The 21,582-nt window shown below is 37.8% G+C and overlaps 3 protein-coding genes across 3 annotated transcripts in view; 1 reads left to right on the plus strand and 2 right to left on the minus strand.

Annotated features, from left to right (window-relative positions):
• LOC311304498 (gap junction alpha-1 protein-like) overlaps positions 1-21,582 on the plus strand; it is a gene marked incomplete at both ends in the record, with an annotated part of 434,020 nt that overhangs the window by 195,757 nt on the left and 216,681 nt on the right. The window lies entirely within an intron of this gene.
• Positions 389-9,467, minus strand: LOC311294011 (uncharacterized protein). Its single transcript, XM_084414621.1, has 2 exons — positions 9,126-9,467; positions 389-3,761 (listed from the first exon to the last, which is right to left on the minus strand). The coding sequence occupies exons 1-2, from the start codon at positions 9,202-9,204 to the stop codon at positions 2,707-2,709; spliced, it is 1,134 nt and encodes a 377-aa protein (XP_084270747.1). The 5' UTR covers positions 9,205-9,467; the 3' UTR covers positions 389-2,706.
• On the minus strand, positions 12,727-15,488 carry LOC311305446 (uncharacterized protein). The gene is made up of 2 exons (XM_084433167.1): positions 15,215-15,488; positions 12,727-13,729 (listed from the first exon to the last, which is right to left on the minus strand). Exons 1-2 carry the CDS (start codon positions 15,282-15,284, stop codon positions 12,876-12,878), a joined length of 924 nt encoding a protein of 307 aa, XP_084289293.1. The 5' UTR covers positions 15,285-15,488; the 3' UTR covers positions 12,727-12,875.

Genomic DNA, 21,582 nt, shown 5'->3' on the forward strand with positions numbered 1-21,582 from the left:
AATGTGAATTTCTGCAGGCATGTTTAAACTGGTTAACTGTGTCTAAGCAAAGGCATTCCTTTTCAAGACGAAAAGGCTACCGCCACAGCTCAAATACCCCACATTGCAAGTTGGTGGGTATTCATTCACTATTCTGTGAAAAATGGTAGCTTATGTAAGGGAAATCAATTTTGTCTCAAAGAGAATTAGTTTATAAGGAATTTTGAAAGAATCATGCCGTACAAATAAATTGTCAAGTGCTCAATTGATCAGGCTGTAACTATAAACTCCGTAGCCAATATTAATAATGAAACTATAAATGAAAACACTTTTAGGACGGTAACAAGATCAGCAGTTTAAGACCTTAAATTCGTAAGCACATAACACAACACACTTCTCTTTAAATACAAACAAGACTTTATTGATTATTCTAACACTTAAAACTATCAACTAACACATTAACAAGCACACACACATTCACACGAGTTGCAGAAAGAGAGAAATTTAGGAAAGAATGAGTTTTAAGAGAGTGAAAATATGAAATCCCAAGTTCCTAGCAATGCACTTTATAAGACCTGACGTGAAGCCTTCTATCAGTTCTAAGGCAGGGTTATTAAATTTGAATTTTAAAGTTTGGCTAGAATGGAGGTATTACTTTCGTTGGTGCTGATCTTTGAATGGGTATCCCGGAAGGTGTGGTTCTGCCCAGTTTCTCCGTCTAGTTGCATCTGGAGTGACGTCTCGGGAAGACAATCATGTTCAGGGGCTTCATTATAAAACTTTGGTAGGATTTGCGTCAGAAGTGGCGTACGGATGAAACAAAGGACGTGCGTACACTAAAACCGTGCGCACGCACATCCTAAGCAGTTTTCTCTTAATAAATCACAATCAGTTCTAAATGTAGCGCAGCTTTTGCGGCTTCATGTCACTCCCATAGTTGCCCATAAATAGTCCATGAAACACCCACAAGTTAATATTCATCGATTCATCTTCTTGCTGTCTGAAGATGCGTTCACTCCGAATCCTTCCATTTGCCACATTTTCTAAGAGCGCAAGATCAGCCATTGTGTGTCATTACACATTGTGATGGCATCATGGCATTTTATTACCATCCATTTGATTGCATCTGACAAGCTACATATGTTATGAGGATGAATTGCATAACATGCCAATATTATTGCAGAACATATTTCACTTTTCTTTTTGCAAATATGTGTTAAAGGGTTAGTTCACCCAAAAATGAAAATTCTGTCAGTAATTACTCACCCTCATGTTGTTCCAACCATGTAAGTCTTTCGTTCATCTTCGGAACACAAATTAAGATATTTTTGATGAAATCTGACAGAATTTTGACTCCTCCATAGGCTTCCAGTGTGACCGAAACTCACCGGCCCAGAATAGTTATTAAAACATCGTTAAAATAGTCCAAGTAACTACAGTGGCACTACATTAAGTTTATCATGCGACGAGAATACTTTTTGTGCACAAAAACAAACAAAAATAACGACTTTATTCCACTTTTCATTTCCTTCTCTCTGGGCCTCGTAGTGTTTTTGCGCTGCGCGTCTGTGTTGCACGTCATCACGCAACACACACATGACCGGCGTCGACCAATAGTGAGCCTACGTGGTGACGTGTAACACAGACGCGCTGCGCAAAAACACTACGCGAACCAACTAGAGGTCGAGAGAGAAGGAAATGAATAGTGGAATAAAGTCGTTATTTTTGTTTGTTTTTGCGCACAAAAAGTATTCTCGTCGCTTGATATACTTAAGATTGAGCCACTGGAGTCACTTGGACTATATTAACGATCTCTTTAATAACTTTTCTGGGCCAGCAAGTTTCGGTCACATAGAAGCCTATGGAGGAGTGAGACAAGGCTCAGATTTCATCAAAAATATCTTAATTTGTGTTCCGAAGATGAACGAAGGTCTTACGCGGTTGGAACAACATGAGGGTGAGTAATTACTGACAGAATTTTAATTTTTGGGTGAACTAACCCTTTAATTTGCATTTCTGTTGTAATCTTCGTTTGATTTGGTTTGTTTTACACTGCAGATTGATCAAACGGGTGTTCGTGTTGGCTGTTAATTGTAAGACTTGCTTTGTGAAGTCTTCATGTTATTTATGAGAGACAGTATTGCCATTTCTTTTTCACAACGGTCTACAGTTTCACACACTTTTTTACGTGTTTCTTCCATCTGCCGACGGTGTCGCCATTTCTCATTTCACCCGTTTTTGTGCGTACGCCTGGGTCAGAGTTTGCGCACATTTTCCCGTCAAGTTTGCTTTTTATAAATACCAATTATTGTGTAGAGAGCGGCGCACACCTTCTTTTGTGCATACGCAACGTTTATAAATGAGGCCCCTGGTGTTTTGGTGGATGAATGGAAGCGGAGTGTCTGGCTGAAGTTTGAGGCGGGCAAAGACTATAGAGTCGTTGACTGAAGCTTTACGGCAAAAATGTTAACTTGGAAAAAAATAGATTCTCAGTGGAAAAGAAAAGAAAGAAATGTAAATGAGACGATAGTAGTTAGATGGCTTGCATGAAGCTGCTCGGTCTTAACCCATTTTTATCTAAATTCTGTCTGCCTTCTCTTCTAACATAATCTAATGCTTTGTTTGTGTCCTGAGTTTTGAAACTGAGGTGTTTCAAACGTTAAAAACCAGTAAATGGGGTAAATGTGCTTAGTTACTACCCAGCTCTGTGGATGCATTGATGTGGTATCAAGGACTCGGCAGTATTAAAGCTTCTCCTACACTCATTATCGTTTTCACATTATTGTGTACTATTTTCTGGTGCCTTTTCAAGGAGTCAACCCTTAGAAATCTCCTTCCACAAACATGACAGGAGTTTGGCTTCTCATTTGTATGCACTTTCTGGTGGTTCTTCAGTAATGATGGCAAAGCAAATGTTTTACTGCAGTGATCACATTTAAATGGCTTTACAGCAGAGTGAGATCGGTGCAGATGAACTGTGAGACCACCGTTCCATTTAAATCTCATCTCACACAGATGACATGCGTAAGGCATCGCTTCAGTGTGAATTCTCATGTGACAATTAAATCCTTGTTTACTGGTGAAACTCTTTCCACACTGGGAGCAGCTGAAAGGCTTTATTCCAGCATGAATTCTCATGTGATTCTCAAGGGTTTCTTTACGCGTGAAAGTCTTTCCACACTGAGAGCAGGTGAAAGGCTTTTCTTCAGTGTGAGTTACCAAATGCTCAGTAAGATTTCCTTTATATGTAAAACTCTTTCCACAGTAGGAGCAGGTGAAAGGCTTTATTCCAGCATGAATTCTCATGTGATTCTTAAGGCTTTCTTTACGTGTGAAAGTGTTTCCACACTGAGAGCAGGTGAAAGGCTTTTCTTCAGTGTGAATTACCAAATGATCATTAAGTTGTCCTTTCTGTGTAAAACTCTTTCCACAGTGATGGCAGACGAAAGGCCTTTGTCCAGTATGAATTAACAAGTGACTCCTAAGGCTTCCTTTATATTTAAAAGTGTCTCCACAGTGAGAACAGGTGAAAGGCCTTTTTCCAGTGTGAATTATCATGTGAGTCTTAAGGTTTTGATTACGTGTGAAAGTGTTTCCACAGTGAGAACAGGTGAAAGGCTTTTTGACTTCTGTTATTTGAATGCTGCTTTGTGAGCAATCGTTTTTGGTTTTGGAGCAACTTGTTGATTTTTCTCCAGCGGTGACATCATGAGCTTTCTGATGCTGATGTTTCTCCTCCACCTCATTCAGATCTGGTCTTTCCTCTTTCACTTTCACCAGGCCTGAAATGAAAACATTAAAATGATGAAAATCAAATTGGACAATTGTAAAATAAAATAAAATTATGATAAATTTACATGACAACAATGTATTAAAACATTGAAAGATTTTCCTTTGGGTTTTTGAAAAGTTTCAAGTACAGATGCCAGGCCAGTAGTTGGAAATGTCACTTGGTAAAGAAACAGATAGATTACAGACAGAATACACATGATGACACAAACTCACAATTTACACAAATGAGCATTTTTGTAGTTTCAAAACACTGAAACTTACAACCCCTTTTTAAAAGTTAGCATTTTCAGGCTCCCAAAACGTTGTCGTGTAAATCAGTGGTTCTCAAACTGGGATATGTGAAGTGACAGAAGGGCAGGGCTGGACTGAGACCGGGACCAAAAAAATAGGCCTTTGCATTTTGGCCCAGATTGGCCCACTACATATGATCATAAACACACCCGATCTTTGCACGCCCTTGAATACCTTGTATACCAAATGTATACCAACTCCTATTCCTTAAAACCACTAATGCCATGTAATGAGTGAGTAGGAATGAGTAAAAGTTAACAGATGAAATAACTACTAATTGTAAAATACAAATGAACTATACTCCACAGTGATGAATCCTAAAACAAGCAATAAGCTGCACTGGCATAGCAACAGCAGTGTTTCCCATAGGAGTTTTGGTAAATCTGTGGTGAGTGGACCTCTGTCCCTCTAGGGGGGTTCTGGGGCATACTCCCCCGTAAGAACATTTTGTGCTTTTTAATGTTAAATTCATCAATCTAGTGCACTTTGAGAGTTCAAAATTAAAAGCTCCAACCCATATTCTAATGTGTGCAAATTGAACAAAGAAAAACTCAAAAAACTATTTTAGTTGTGATTAGGGTTGCAAAGGGGCGGAAAATTTCCGGTAAATTTCCGGAAACTTTCCGGTAAATTTCCATGGGAAGTTAAGCTGGGGAATTTTGGAAATATTCATTACCACGGCAACCGCTTGCGCGTCCACTCTGAAAGTAACTGTACACATAAGAGACAGATAGATACATTATTTAAGGTTATTTCTATTCGTTAGAATATTGATATATGAACTTGTTGTCAAGTAAGCCCCGTTGCAAGCATGTGCGTCTCTCTAAACGTTCAGTGTGCTGCACTGCTCTAGTTGACTTCTGCGCCTTCCCCCTGAAAATATCACGTTAATTTTGAAAACGTAATTCCTTTTGTGGATCCTCTTGGTCTTTCTTCATATTTCTTTGACAAATATCAGTGTCTCAGTCTCACGCACGCTGCACATGAGTTAACCACGCCTACTTATTTACATGTTGCGGTATACACGGAATAAAAAAATCTGTTACGGTTGACATTTTCTTCCGCGGTAACGATATATACCGTCATACTGCCCAGCCCTACTTATGTGGTAAATAAAGTTATGCTAGCTTATTTAGCATCTAACTTATCAGCTTGCTATCTACTAGATGAATACATTTGTATGTGATATTTGCAATTTAAACATTTAATAAATATATTTCCCCATAATATCATCAAAACTTACTTCACTTTGTTTAGTCCACAGGCTCAAATGTGTGCCTTCAATAGTCTTGTGCTTTGGGCTTCTGTACATGTGATGGAGGCATGCACAGTGCCAGTAGGGGGTGTGGTCTCAGCCATGCAGTAAGCAGTGTGCTATGTGCATGTGATATAGGAATGGCATGGATATTCAAGTGTATTTGAATGGCATCTGTTTGTTTTAGTCAAGATTATGCTAAAATATACTTTCCTCAACTATATTTAAGTTCCCTATAAGAGCCAACCTTCAACTTTGAAAATTCCCAGTTTATTCCCGTTTATTCCCATAAATTCCTGTTAATTCCCTTAAATTCCCATTAATTCCCATGGAAAGTTTCCATCTTTGAAAATTCCCAGAATTTTGCAACCCTAGTTGTGATATAGTGTCTGTCAACATTACACTACTACGGGGTGCCCAATCCTGCTCCTGCTGATCGACTGTCCTGCACAGTTCATCTCCAACCCTAATCAAACACACCTGAAGCAACCAATTAATGTCTTCAGGATGACTTGAAAATTAAAGGCAGGTGTGTTTGATTAGGGTTGGAGATGAACTGTGTAGGACAGTCGATCGGCAGGAGCAGGATTGGGCACGCCTGTGCTACTACATAATAATAGTTATAATTTTAATCCCATGGCATAATAGCCATATTTTGTAAAACAAATGCACTGAAAAATAAAATAAACTTTCATAATTAGTTTTGTACTAATTTCTATACTTGAAAGAGTCTGGTATACAACACAAGACATGATATTTTATTTTGACGGAAACTGCTTCAAGCTTTTATTTTGGCGGAAAACATGGTTTACAAACAATTCTAGCAAAATGCGTAATCGTCAAATATGCAGATGTGGAAATAATGCGTAACTGGGTAATGGGTTCATACACTCATAGCCTAAAGCTGCATTCACACTACAAGCAACTTTGTCGCTGCATGTCACCAGTGGCTGGCGGTGCGGTTGCTAGTAGGTGTTCCCACTACTGGTTGCCTAGTAATGTTTGTGAGTGACATTCATAGATGTTACTCCATGTTGTAGAAAAATCTGTTTTCTTGCCGCTACAAACAAACATTTTGGAAGGGAAAAGTCTAAATATAAATGGAATCAGTACATAAAATGCATAATATTAAAGATGAACGAGTGCTCTTTGCCATTGTGGCTATTTTAACTGCAGCAAACGGGCAAATTCCGATCTATCTGGGTTCACGAAAGCATTCAAACGCGGAGTCAGTACGGCAAGTACCACCGTATGTACACAGAGATATATCATATATTATAGGACAGTTTCTGACTACTAAAATGAGCTTCTCATTCTTCTTGCCTTGGTTTGACTTGGCACTGAAGAGTGACGGATTACGCTCGCCCCACTGACTTCACTCGTATTGGTTGTCGGTCCCGAAAGTCGCTCTTCATTTGCATAAAGTTATAAACAGATCTCAACTTTGTCGCGTTGCCAGACACGCCCCATCCGGTCGCCAACGGTCGCTGTCGCCGGAAATCGCCCGCTTCCCATTGAAATTAATGGTATCGTGTCGTTTTGTCGCTTGTAGTGTGAACGGGGTACACCGAAAGTAGCCTAGTTCTGGTTACCGCAGTTCTCTACACTCATTTCCCTTCTTATCCTCCTCAGCCACTTGAAGGGCCTGTTTCTTTTTTTCACGCTATTTCTTTGCACATTACTTGCGTTTCTTCTCCATCTATTTGACTATTTGGACAGATACACACACTGACACTGCACACTCGCTCACAGCCCAGAGGGGGAGGTGTTTAAAGATGTGATTGGACCAGCCCAGTGTCAATCAAGAAAAAAACCAATGGGCCGCTGATCTATGTGTTTCATGGGCCGGTCTGTGAGAAAAAAAAAGATACATTAATCACAGATACATTCATATAAACTCCCCCCCCCCCAAATTCAATTAATATTTTTCTCCCTATATTTCGAGCATCGCAAACAGTGATCTTGCTGTGCCTGGTATTTTCTCTGCTGCGCATCTGCACTCTGCTCTGACCTGTCTCTGGCCTGTGTTTATGTCCTGTTAACAGATTTTAATAATTGAATTATTGGGACGCACCAATACTTCACTTGTGTACTACTTGTACACATTAAAATTCTCAGATACCAACCACCGGTACCCCGCGGCGTGTACAGTACAGTGGCTGTGACAAAGAAACAGACAACAGAGCAAATAGAGAGCAGTATTGATATGGGTTACGTGCTAGCATTTTTGTTCCCTTCCCTTTTTGTTATTGGTTGCTGTGTTTCTCCCCTCTGCTGATGGTTTCTTCCTGTTTGCCCGCTCTCTGCTATCTTTAAGTTTGTATACTGCTATTGGTCAGAGACAACCAATCATCGACTGTGGTCCAGGATATAAGGCACTCTGGAGAATGGAAGAGGGGGAGCTTGGAGAGTGTTTGTTGGCTGTGCTACCGTTGTTGATGTTGAAAAGTACTGACTTTGTGGTGGTTCGCTTGCTTGCTTATTTTGATTTGTGTTTGCTCACACAGAGGACTTCTTACCTTATCTAGACTGCACCAGTCCAGAGAGAAGAGATAAGGAAAGTATGTCATACACAGAGTTACCGCTGTTAGACACACTAGGGAAGGAGCGTGTGCAACCATGTGTAAGTTTTGTTTGGTTAGTTAGTGAAGTTTTACCTATGGCGTGTTAAGAACTTAAGAATCCTTTATTTTCTTCTTTTTTTCTTTTTTTTCAGTTAGTTTAGAAAGTTGGGGATTAGTAAGCGTGTGTTTTGGTTTTGTTATGTTGTTTAGCACTGCTCATTTTCTTTCTCTCTGTAGCTTATTTCAATTATCATTTTCCAATTATTTTGCTTAAGTTGAATATAGCTGTAAATAAGTTTGTTTGTTTTCATTTATGCCAATTGAAATGTTCGTATTGTAAATAAAAGCGAACCACCTGCTTGCAGTAATTTATTGAGAAGTAAAAGTTGTGAGTGTGGATTAGTATTCCGGCCCCTTGGTATGAAGGATTAAATGTGCGCTGTGCTATTAAATGAAAGTTCCAAATGCAATGAAAATACAGGTATCGGTATCGGCGAGTACCAAAAATGAAAATATCTCTGCCTCATTCTGGTAAAAAAGTGGTATCATTGCATCCCTATTTATTTATTAGTCTAATCCACATTATTTCACAGCTTTTCGGATTTTAGAACTATGCCACTGAATCTGATGAGCTGTCTACAGGGAATATGCAGGTACCAGCACTTCAAATTTAATACATTTGATTACAACTTTCAAGACTTTTCCCAAAAAAAATGAAGACCTGCACATCACTTAATTTACACGACATAATACATGAGCTATGGATTGTGCTCATGCATACAAGATGTATGATCAAATTTAACATCACTCCTTTTACAGTATTTACTACATTTTTTATTTAGAGGCAGAGTGATAGCCTATATCTATTTTTAAAGAATAAAAATATATAATACATTTTAATTTGGGGGTACATTAATATATTAAGAGTAATATATTTTTTACTTAATCCACTTTTATTCGTTACATTGGGGCTTTTATTTGTTACATTGGGGCTTTTATTTGTTGACTTGTCCCACACAAATGTTTGAGATTACGCTAATGTAAAAACAAAGTGAAACTCATGAGTCGCACACGCTCTGAGTTCAACACAGTTTTGAGATTCCAAAAAGCAACGAGCGAATTTTTTTTTTTTTACATGAATGAGTTTTAGACTTTTAAGGATCCGCGGGCACACTGAGTCTAAAGCTTTGTTATCTTAATGTACCAGAACAGTAATTAAAGATGAATGAAGAATAGAAACCAACCTCCTTGTTCCTCGTGTTTTATTCTCCAGGGTTCTGGTTCACTCATGTCCTCCTCACTCTCCTCTTTAACAAACGCCATCTTCACCGCAGCAGATCTCAGATCAGTTGACACTCCTCCAGTCCAGATATTTCTGCTTTCTTCAAAACTTAACGTTAGTCACTTCTATGAGAATGAGTATTACAGGCATTTATTGATCTGATTTGAAAAAGTCTATCTTTCTATACACTAAAAGTACATTTCTAACAATTTGTATTAAGCCAGCACACGACAAAAAAGCAGAGATCATGCTGAAAACCTGAAAACGAATCTTCTTCCTCTGAGGTTTAATGGTGGTTTGTAAACAAACGTATGTGTCTTACCGCCATCCACTGGACTGGAGTGTGAAGCGTAGAGAGGGGGGAAATATGTTTTTGAATGTCAGGTAATGCGAATTCCATTTCCACAAAAGAAGATACGATGTTTTTAGAAAAACTGCCTTTCATCTTAATACTTGATAATGAACTCATTGCATTTTACAATGTTTTGCCTTTTTGTGTCTTTTTTCTATGGTGAATCATTTTGATATTTTATTTTCCCTCCAATTTTGCAAGAAGCTCCGTGAGACCCAAATTCAGAGACATATCACTTAACAGCATACAACAGCAGTAAAAAAAAAACACACAAAAAAAAAAAAAAAAAAAAACAGGGAGATTCGAGAGGTTACTCAATATGAACTCCAAACTCAAAAGGGAACCTTAGCAGAGCATAGCTGGACAAACTAAACAAATGGGTAATGAAAACTGGCTTACTGAACAGAACAGAAAACTAATAACCAAAACAGAGTACTTTTTCACCATGCTGAAGAACCTTCAATCATGCAGGTGTATGGCTGTTCTCTAACTGTTGTTATGGAGGCAACAGAACACGGTTTCATTTCATTACTGTAATGTTTAAACAATGTCTCTATTAAATAAGAAGATCATATAAGATGCTGAACACTGTCTTTAGCTTCATATCTTCAGCCAGAAGAAGATGTGTACAAAATACATAGCACATCCTTATTACAATTACAGATAACTACATTAAATGTATAACATGAATTATTTATTTTATTTTAAAATGTCCTCCATCTGTGTGCCAAATTTCACAACTTTCCTGCAAGCGGTTCTATGGGCTGCCATACACTCAATAGTGGAAGAAGAAACGGAATAATAAATAATAAAATGAACGCCAATGGATACATTAGGTGCCTACTAGGGCTGCACGATATTGAAGAAAAATGCGATATGCAATAACTCATTAAATATACTTTAAGCTTGATAATGCTTAAAGTGTGTAAAATAAACTTAAATTATCTTTAAAATATATTTAAAATTATATAACCTATATATGTGTTTCATATTCTTTTTGTGACAAGAAAACATCCCTACAACTTCTGAAAGTGAACAGCAGTGTTTTACTGTACCATAATAAGTGTTATTTTAACATCAGTGTAATCCACAGGGTTTAGGTTTATTTAACAACAGAAACTGAATAATCAAATGTTTTCACTGTATGATTGAAATATATACTGATTCTTTTTAAAGCTACAAAAGTTATTTAGCCAAGAGCAGTGAGTGATTTTCTCTTCGTCTTTTGTTCATGACCCTAGTTATTGCAAGCCATTGCGATATGCATATACATTTGCGATATTTCGATAATTGATATATACTTTGTGCAGCCCTATAGTGCCTACGCACCTTTGGTGCTTGGCACCTAAATATCAGTGTGATAAAAATTTAAAGTAAAAGTTTTCTTAAATGTTTTGCAACTTTCAATCAACTTTTTATTTGAACAATAGTTTCCCCACAGAGAGCAGAGGTAATGGTCGTCCATTAAATGTTTTTACATTGGGGCTCAGCTAAGATTACGTCATGACTGAGTATAATAAATCTGCATTGTATATTATTTTTATATGACAAAAGATCAATGCAATGAAACTAAAAGACACTCTTTTGAATGAGCAGTAACCAGCAAACAAATGAAAATAGTCTACTTAGAAACTAGTGGTTCTTATGAAATTAAACAGAATGTATGGGGAACTTAACACTTTTCAAGAAGAGTTTTTTTTTTTTTCATATTAGATGAGCTTGAAGACTTCAATAAAAAGCATTCTCTCAACATTTATTTTATTGGACTGCACTCACATAAACTATAAATTCAGACACTGCTGGTTTGTTTACATAAATATCTGGAAATCACTGGAAAATGAAGGTTTATGACCATGTTAATATTAGAAAAGCTTTTGTAATGTCTCTCAGTCATGTCTCTTTCTAAAGTCTTTCTTGATTGGCCACAAGTGTGTTGTGCTCTTTGGTTTGATCCGCTTCAACAGTGTTTCTCAGAAATCAGTAACTGTTCCTTTTCATTGCCTTATACCGCAGAGTGAGAATGGCGAAGATGAGCTTTGAGACTCGTGTTCCATTCAAATTTTCTCACACAGATCACATGCGTAAAGCCGGGTGCACACTGTGCGATTTTGGAAAAAAATGGCAAATCCTAAAAGATTCCCTTGATCCTTGGCTAATATCTGAAGTCTTTGATCGTTAGTTTGACATGTTCACCGACAGCCATTTAATGACCACGGAGACCAAATTTTACTTCGGACAAAATTCTGGCAGTGTCAGAAGATTTGACTCACAGTTCTGCAGTGTAACTTCTCCTAAGACGACTGTCAAATTGTCTATGTTTTCCAAGACAATCATGACCAAAATTAACGTTAGAGATTTCTTTGTAGCCACCATTTAAATCCTGCCTGTAACGCAGCTCACTGTCACCGAACGCGTCATTAATTGATGATATATATATTTCACATATGAAAGAGTTTCCTCACTGAGAGCAGGCGAAGGGCTTTTCTGAAGTGTGAATTACCAAATGATCATTAGGGGCTTTTACACCGGAGGAACCTTTTCATAGTTCCTAGAACTATTGGCGGAAGTTCCCGGATTTTGGCGTGTTTGCACCACAGGAACTAGGAATGATTTTAGTTCTAGGAACACCTTTTGGAGGAACTAGATTTGCTCCTACTTCAGAGTAGGGTCTAAACCAGCACTATAGGAACTATCAGTGACGTTATTGTATGCCAATTGGCCGAACGCACGTGAAACCCCAGCAGCCACCATTTTTTAAAAAAAGCTGTGTTTCCACACAGATTATAGCCTATATATTTACTATCCAAACTCTATGAACATGGAAAACAGTGATAGATGGGCCTCTTAAACTTTACGCTAAGGAGAAAATCGAACACAACTTTGAGGGGACCAAACCAAACAGAGTTGTCAAATGTACCGACTTCGGTACCAAACGGTACTGACATTTTTTTACGCTTTGAGCGGAATCGTAAACACCTCTGATTACCCATTGTACTCAAACGCTCATCGGATGTGTCTGTGATTGGCTACAATGATCAGCGCTTCAAAAACATGTTGTAAATATCAATGACGCTCTTCACCAAACACTTACACAGATACAGACAGGGGTGTTTGAAAGCAGGCGTCTATCTATCAGTGGACCGTCCGCTGTTAGAAGGCTGTTTCGGCTGCTCCCATTTTTAAAAACACTTCCGTGTGCTCTCAAACGCTCCCGTGCGTTGATCATTGTAGCCAATCACAGACATATCCGATGGGCGAGGGGAAACAATGGCCAATCAGAAGTGTTTACGATTCCGCTCAACAGCGTTTTTTTTTGTGATATCCCAAAATGTGCATGAAAATAAGTGGATGGAAACATAGCTAGTGAGAGCATGTGAAAGGCTTTATTCCAGTATGAATCAACATGTGCTTCTTCAGGCTTACTTTACGTCTGAAAGTCTTTTCACAGTGAGAGCAGGTGAAAGGCTTTTCTTCAGTATGAATTAACATGTGATCATTAAGTTGTCTCTTCTGTGTAAAACTCTTGCCACATTGGGAGCAGCTGAAAGGCTTTATTCCAGCATGAATTAACATGTGATTCTCAAGGTATCTTTTGCGTGTGAAAGTGTTTCCACACTGAGAGCAGATGAAAGGCTTTTCTTCAGTGTGAGTTACCAAATGATCATTAAGGTGTCCTTTATGTATAAAACACTTTCCACAGTGGGAGCAGACGAAAGGCTTTATTCCTGTATGAAGTAACATGTGCTTGTTAAGGTTGCCTTTACGTGTGAAAGAGTTTCCACAATGAGGGCAGACGAAAGGCCTTTTCCCAGTATGAATTAACATGTGATGCTCAAGGTATGCTTTACGTCTAAAAGTGTTTCCACACTGAGAGCAGGTGAAAGGCTTTTCTGAAGTGTGAATTAACAAATGATCATTAAGGTGTCCTTTCTGTGTAAAACTCTTTCCACACTCAGAGCAGGTGAAAGGCTTTTCTCCAGTATGAATTAACATGTGCTTCTTCAGGCTTCCGTTACATGAGAAAGTGTTTCCACAGTGAGAACAGGTGAAAGGCTTTTTTACTTCTGTAATTTGAATGCTGCTTTGTGAGCAATTGGTTTCAGTTTTGGAGCAACTCGATTTTTCTCCAGTGGTGACATCATGAGCTTTCTGATGCTGATGTTTCTCCTCCACTTCATTAAGATCTTGTCTTTCCTCTTTCACTTTCACCAGGCCTAAAATGAAAACATTAACATTATGAAAATCAATTGGGACAGTTAAAAAAAAAAAAAAAAATAGGGTATTTTTACATGACAACACTGTACTAAAAACTGAAAGATTTTTCCTTAGTATTTATTAGTAAATAAATAGTAAAAATTCGCACACAGAGGACAATGTCGTCAAAACAATCCCTGTTTACATGGATCTGCGAAAACGACTAAAAACACTGTATTATTCATGCCAGGCCAGTAATTGGCGATGTCAGTTTGTAAAGACACACTACACACACTATAGACTGAACACGTAATACATATGTGCATGACATCACAGTTTTCACAAACGGTTATCATTTTGACAATGTTGAGTGTACAGAGAGCTTTTTAAAAATGCAAAGAGAAAACTTCTACATTTTTAGAACATCACTGTCACATAAATGTTCCCTTAGATGCATTGTGAAAAGTATTTGTCTAATCTACATTATTTCACGTCGCTATTGGTTTTATAACCACATCCACTGAATCGGATGAGCTGTCTGGCTTCAGCACTTCATATTTTTAATACCATTTTCAATAACTTTCCAAAAAAAAATGTATGACTAGCACATCACTTCAATCACGCTACACGATTACATGAGCTATAATGGATTGTGTTCATCCATGTATTTTTTTTTTTTTTTTTGTAATTAAGTTAGTGCCAGGGTAAAATAATGCAAAGTATTAAAGAATAAATGTATATAAACCATTGCTATTTTACAATATTACATTTGCACTGAAAAATTTAAATGTATAGGCTAATAATAATAATAGGGTAGAGTGGGGTAAAATGACCCCCTTAAGGACTGTATTTTTTTTCTGTGAAAATTGTTCTGTTGACTATCTATTGATTATATTGGGAGAAAACAGTAGGAGCGGGGTTTACCCAAAGGGGGCGTTTCCCCCATTCTACCCTACATTTTAATTTGGGGGTACAATATAACAAAAGTAATATATTTTTAATAGAACTTGGGGCTTTTATTTAGGTAGAAAACTGCAGGAAGACTTCTGTATAACAGGTAAACCTTTGTCCACACAAATGTTTGATATTACGCTAATCCAAAAACAAAGTAAATCTGTATGTAGAGTCGCACACGCTCTGAGTTCAACACAGTTTTGAGATTCCAAAAAGCAATTAGTAAAAATAAAATCTAAATTTTATTCATACCTGTTCAGTTGCATTTTAAGACTTTTGAAATGTTGTTTTAGGACATTTTAATTATGTTACATTAAGGAATTCAAGACTTAAGGATCCATAATGTGCACCCTGTTTAAAGCTTCGTTAAAATGTTGTAAAAAAAAAAAAAAAAAATTAAGTATGATGAGTCGCACACGCTCCGAGTTCAACATAGTTTTGAGATTCCAAAAAAGCAACGTTATAAGATTTGCGGGCACCCTGAGTCTAAAGCTTTGTTATCTTAATGTACCACAACTTTAATTAAAGATAAATGAAGAATGGACACCAACCTCTGCGTTTTATTCTCCAGGGTTCTGGTTCACTCATGTCCTCCTCACTCTCCTCTTTAACAAACACCATCTTCACAGCAGCAGTTCTCAGTTCAGTTGACACTCCTCCAGATATTCCTGCTTGCTTCAAAACTTAGTCACTTCTATGAGGATAGGAATATTACAGGCCTGATTCAAAAATGGTATCATTATATATACTAAAAGTACATATCTAACTGTTTGTATTCAGCCAAACAACAGAGATCATGCTGAACAACACTAATCTTCTTCCTTTGAGGTTTAATGGTGGTTGGAAAACAAAAGCATGTGTCTTACCGCCACCCACTGGACTGGAGTGTGAAGCGTCGATAAGAAACATAGATACACTAGATGTCGCCTTGGGGTTCTAAGCATGCGTCAAAACTGTCGCCATCTTGGAACAGGGGTCTTGTCATAGGAAATAGCAAGGTAACGCTGCTATCTCCGCCTGTACTTCGAATTCATGGTTGATGCCGGACTTTTGTGATGCGTATGGATGTTCACATGAACGAAATCTAAAAACCAGACAGCAAGGGATTACATTTACTGTGTGGATGGTAGTAGTCAAGTTGTTTTTTTAAGTGTTTTTAAGTTAAGTGTACATTTCTCTGCTTGGAGGAAGAAAATGAACTGTGATTCTCACACAGAAAATGAACTATGAATGTGCTGTACTCTTTAGATATTATTTGAAATAACCCTTGTGTTTAAGGGGCTGTTTACACCTGGTCACTTCATGCGTTTTCTGTGAAAAGACCAGGTGTAAATGCCCTCCGAAACGCATTCGAGACGGATTTGAATCCGATCGCTTAAACCACTTCAGGAGGAGGTCTGGGCCGCATTCCAGATGAAACTGGACAAGTGTAAACGCATCTGGTTGTTGAAACCACATAGGTAAATTTTACTTGATTTTTTTACCGATTGTACTCAAACCTTTTAATAAAAAATAAAAAAACAGTGTGGTGCTTGTAACCTGTAAGTACAGTCCTAATAGTATGCTTGTCCACTCCCTGTCAATCTTCAAACAGTACATCCATGATTATTATACATAGAATTCCACAAATCTTATGTATGTGTGAGTTTTGCACAAGGATACAGTGGGCTCAAGTGCTTGTTTCTTCCTTGCAAACTGGGGATGGAGGTGTGGAAGGACACTGGAATTTGTGAAAATGTCAACTGTTTAGATATTTAAGATGTATTTACTACTTTAGTACATACTTATTTAATGTGGCAAAAGTATTGCGGGACAGGAATAAAGAAAAGATGAAACGGTCTTTAGCACCTCAACTAACTTTCACATTATGTTCCTCTCAAATTTTTGATTTGCTTCCACCTGCAAATTGCTTTGTGGCTGGGCGATATATATCGTGAGATTGTTATGCGCATCTCGTCAGTAAAGCCGGTTCCTTGATTAGTAGTAAATCGCCATCACCTGCTTTCAGATGGAGCGGCATTTACTACACAGCAAAAACGCCAGTGTTAAATTAACACTCGAGAGTGTTAAAGTTAATGAGATAATTAAGTGATTAATTTAGTGATGATTGAGCATTATTGAAGACACCTGATGTTAACAAGCAGAATCACTGAAGGAGAAAATCTCAAATTGTAAGCCACCGTTATGGTCATGGGTGTTTGCTTTAGTTGGACTCTTGACCCTTATACATTCACTTTAAATTTTGTTTGTCTGCTGTTTTTGAATTATAACAGTCAAATGAACAAAGAAAAGTGTGATCTGTTAGTGTTGGTTATGTTTTGACAATCATGCTGTGATCTGAAAAATGAAACTTATTGAGATAGTTTGGTTTAACTTGTTAGCAGCAGCTTTGTGATTTTACAACATGTGATTATCAGTATTTTTCTTATAATCCAAAATATTTATTAAACATTGTTCTGATCAAAACACTTTCAAATGAATTTATTTAGAAACACAGATATCAATAATCAGCCTGTGAATCTCAACAATGGTGATAATAATAAAGCATGTTGCAGTGGCTACCACCAATCACAACTCATTAATGGCTCCCATCATGCATTGCGGCATGAATAAATTATGATCTGAATTGTCTATGTAATTTACTTTTCCTAATTGAATATTCTGCTCGTCACCATTGTTGAGATGCATAGACTGAATATTGACGTCTGCGTGTGCCTAAAAGAAAGAATTTTTTTTTTTTACTTTTAAGAAATCCTTTGTATTATATCTAAAATTCTGGATATTTATGCAAAATCACAGTTATGCTGTAAACAACAATATAAATCAAAAACATAAAGTTCAAATGATGATTGTCATAATATAACAAACACCATCAGATCACTTTTTTTCTTTGTTCACCTGGCAGTTATAACTCAGATACAGCAATCAAACAAAATATAAAGTTAATAATTTAAGGGTCAAGAGCCCAACTAAAGCAAACACCCATCACCATAACGGTGGCTTACAATTTGAGATTTTCTCCTTCAGTGATTCTGCTTGTTATCATCAGGTGTCTTCAATAATGCTCAATCATCACTAAATTAATCACTTAATTATCTCATTAACTTCAACACTCTTGAGTGTGGACTCATATACACTCCCAGGAGTGTTAATTTAACACTGGAGTTTTTGCTGTGTACAAAGAGCCGTAGTTAACTGACAAGCTGAGCCATATCGCATTAATTATCGCTGGCGATACGTCCGCGATATTAATGCGATATGGCTCAGCTTGTCAGTTAACTACGGCTCTTTGTAGTGAATGCCGCTCCATCTGAAAGCAGGTGAAGGTGATTTACTACTAATCAAGGAACCGGCTTTACTGACGAGATGCGCATAACAATCTCACGATATATATCGCCCTGCCCATATTTAATAAACCAATACAATTTAAATGCTTAAATTAACATGTATAGTCACACCATTGTAGCCATTTTGCATGCAGTAGGCTAAGGTAAGTAGCGATAGTTTATTTTAAGTTTACTCAAGTGGAAGAATGTGACTAATAAACTTAGGCCTACTAGCACTATGCATTATATTTTGAAAAAGAAGTAGATTATCTTAATATCAAAACCTTAAATTTTCTCTGGACTCCATGATAAATACATGTCTGACCGTTGGAACGAACCAAAACAACAAGGAAATCGCATTCATGACGATTTATGGTGATTTTATTTCTGTTAGACCTTTGCCTACATTGATGCTGATGCATTAAAGAGAAAGGGCTCCCCTGTTCCTCTATTGACGCATTCGTTCCAATGAACTGCCGTAGCCAAGGCAACATCTGGTGTATCTATGGATAATAAATAGCTTTAAAAAACCATGACAGTGGTTGAAAAACCATGACAGAAAGGCTTAGGGGCAGCCCTCCTACAGAATGGACAACCTGTAGCATTTGCGTCCAGGACACTGACCCCAACTGTAGCTGTCGCAGATATTTTTTCACCTTTGAAAGTTTTTGGTTTGTTTGTTTGTTTTTGTTTTATAAATTTTGTGTAATACTTATGTGAGAATTGTATTGATCTACATGATAGTTTGGTAATAGTGACACCTACTGGGAAAAGGAGTAACATGAGACGTATTGGTCATATGATTTTATTTTTTGCGTGCTCACCGGAAAAGGAAAAAAGATAAGAGAGAAACACGAGGTGTCGCACACAAATCGAAAGAGGTAAAATAGAAAGAGTGTTTGAGAAAAAAAATGGTCTACTGATGTCTCCTGAGTCCCGATTGGAAAGCACACGGTATGTTTGTATGTATTTTGGTTATTGTTTATTTATAATTTGATGTACTGTGTGTATTGATTTCAATTTTAATGGGATATGTTTCGAGTGATGTCATGGCAGAATCGCTTCAACAAATTTGATTGTAATTTTGGTTTATTTTTCAGTTTTTTCACGGTGTCCATTCGATTTTTGTGATATGGAATATCCTGATTCCTGAAAGGAAGACATTAAAAGATCGAAGGCATCAGTTGAAGCGTGATTTTTCTGATCTGGAAAAACATTCAGGAGCCGTTATACCAACAGAACAACAATACGCTCAGATTGAGAAAGAATGCCTTGCCATTGTCTTTGTGTGTGATAAATTCGACCAGTATCTACATGGAAAAGAGCACATCACTGTACATAGTGATCACAGGCCACTTGAAGCAATCTTCAAAAAAACCTTGCTGACAGCACCCAAGCGATTACAGAGGATGCTATTGAGGCTACAAAGATACCAGATACACCTGCAGTACAAACCAGGCAAGGATTTGCACATCGCAGACTTTCTCTCTCGCGCCTCAGACGAGCATGACACTCACAAATGCAGACACCAGCCTCAGTATAGGCAATGGGCCTTGCCCCGCAAGACTTTGAACAAGTTAGCCATTCCAGCTGTATCAATATCTCCACAAAGACACTGGAAACCATCATAACACACTCTGCCAAAGACACGCTGTTCCAAAAACTACATGCTTGCATTAAAACTGGGTGGCCCAACCACAAATGTGCTCTCAACAGCTTATTGCGACCATTCTGGACTTTCAAGGAGGAACTAGCCAGTGACAGCGGTCTAATATTCAAAGGACAGAGGATCCTCATTCCTAAAGCTTTACGCCCTGTTTTTTTTAGAAAAAAATCCACACTGGACACTCTGGAATTGAGGCTAGCCTGAGAAAGGCTTGTGAGGCAGTTTTCTGGCCTGGCATCACAGACGAAGTCAAAAACTTTATCAGCAGTTGTGCCACATGCAACACTATCCATGTGAAACAGCAAAAATAAACATTGATTCCACACAAAATACCTCACCTCCCATGGTCTAAGATAGGATTGGACCTATTTACTGCAAATGACTCCATGTTCCTAATTATGGTGGATTACTATTCTGACTACTGGGAGATAGACAGAATGCCAGATTACACCTCATCCACAGTCATTGAATGCTGCAAAAGACAGTTCAGCAGACATGGTATTCCCCTTGAAGTTTTCACAGACAATGGACCGCCATTCAGTGGCATGGACTTTCAAGAATTTGCAGAGGAATGGGACTTTAACCATGTCACATCATCACCATATCACAGCAAAAGCAACGGTAAAGCAGAGTCAGCTGTAAAAATAGCAAAAACACTGATAAAAAAAGTCCACCTTGGAAGAGGGAGACCTCTGGAAAGCAGTTCTGGCATGGAGAAACACCCCAACAGAAGGCCTCAATAGCTCCTCAATTCAAAGGCTCATGTCAAGGAGAACACGCACTACCCTGCCTACTGGAGAGGCCCTTCTGCATCCTAAAGTAGTGCAAGAAGTTTTCACAAGAAAAATAGCCAAGCGAGCAGCAGTGAAGCAACGCTATGACACTACAGCATGTGACATGCCAAGCATAATTCAAGGACAGACAGTGCGGGTACTTCTTCACCCTAATAACCCAACCAGTACATGGGCGCTTGGCATCTGCATTGATCAGCTCAGTGACCGTTCCTGCATACTGCTAGTGAAAGGCAAGAAATACCATTGCAACAGAAAAGACATTCGTCCCGTGCCTGAAAAGCTCAAAGTCACCTTACCAGCAGACCAACCCAACGTAAATGATGACTACTGGGGGACAGGAGAGTTTTCAGAGAGCATAGCACAGCAAATAACAAAGAGAAGCTACCTTGCCAGCCACAGTCCCAGTTCTAAGACACACAAGAACCAGGTCCAACATCAAAATTCCTGCTAGATACTCTACGGACTATGTTATGTAAAAAAAAAAAAAAAAAAGGATAAAGAAGAAAGAATAATATACATTTGCAAAACAATGTCATGCTTACTGACCTATTCATTAAGCTATTCACAGAATAACTTTTTAGTAATAACAGATAGTTTTGTTCAACCTGTTAATCTGTATAATGGGTTTTCTAATTGAGCTGGGTTATGTCGTGTTGTGTTCAATTTTAAGAACATTCCTTTGTTATGTGAAGGAAGATGTTACGATGTGTTAAGATGTGTTTGACCCCCATCATAAGTCTCATTTATGAACATGAAACATGGTGTCAGAAGTCAGAACCAACAAAGACCACTCAAGCCGAACAAGCAAGTCTCCTTTTCTTGACATGTCTCTTCCACTGAGCTTTGACAGATAGTCTTTTTTTTTGTATGTGTCAGTGAAGAAAGTAAACATAGTGTCAACTGATATTTAGCCTGTTTTATAAACCATTTTCTTAGACAAAATTATTTACTGAAGGCTACGAACACTAGGAAAATAAGTTTATTAAATTCATACACAATATGTACACATTCATTACTATATTGAAAACGGCTTTGTTAATGTTTCTTGTCCTGTCACATTGACAGTTACCAATTATTACAATATATGAATCAAGTAAATTATATAGGCCTATTTTCAAAATTAGACAAAAGTT

Source organism: Rutilus rutilus (genome assembly GCF_951802725.1).
Source record: "Rutilus rutilus genome assembly, chromosome: 1".
In the NCBI taxonomy this organism is placed as follows: Eukaryota; Metazoa; Chordata; class Actinopteri; order Cypriniformes; family Leuciscidae; genus Rutilus; species Rutilus rutilus.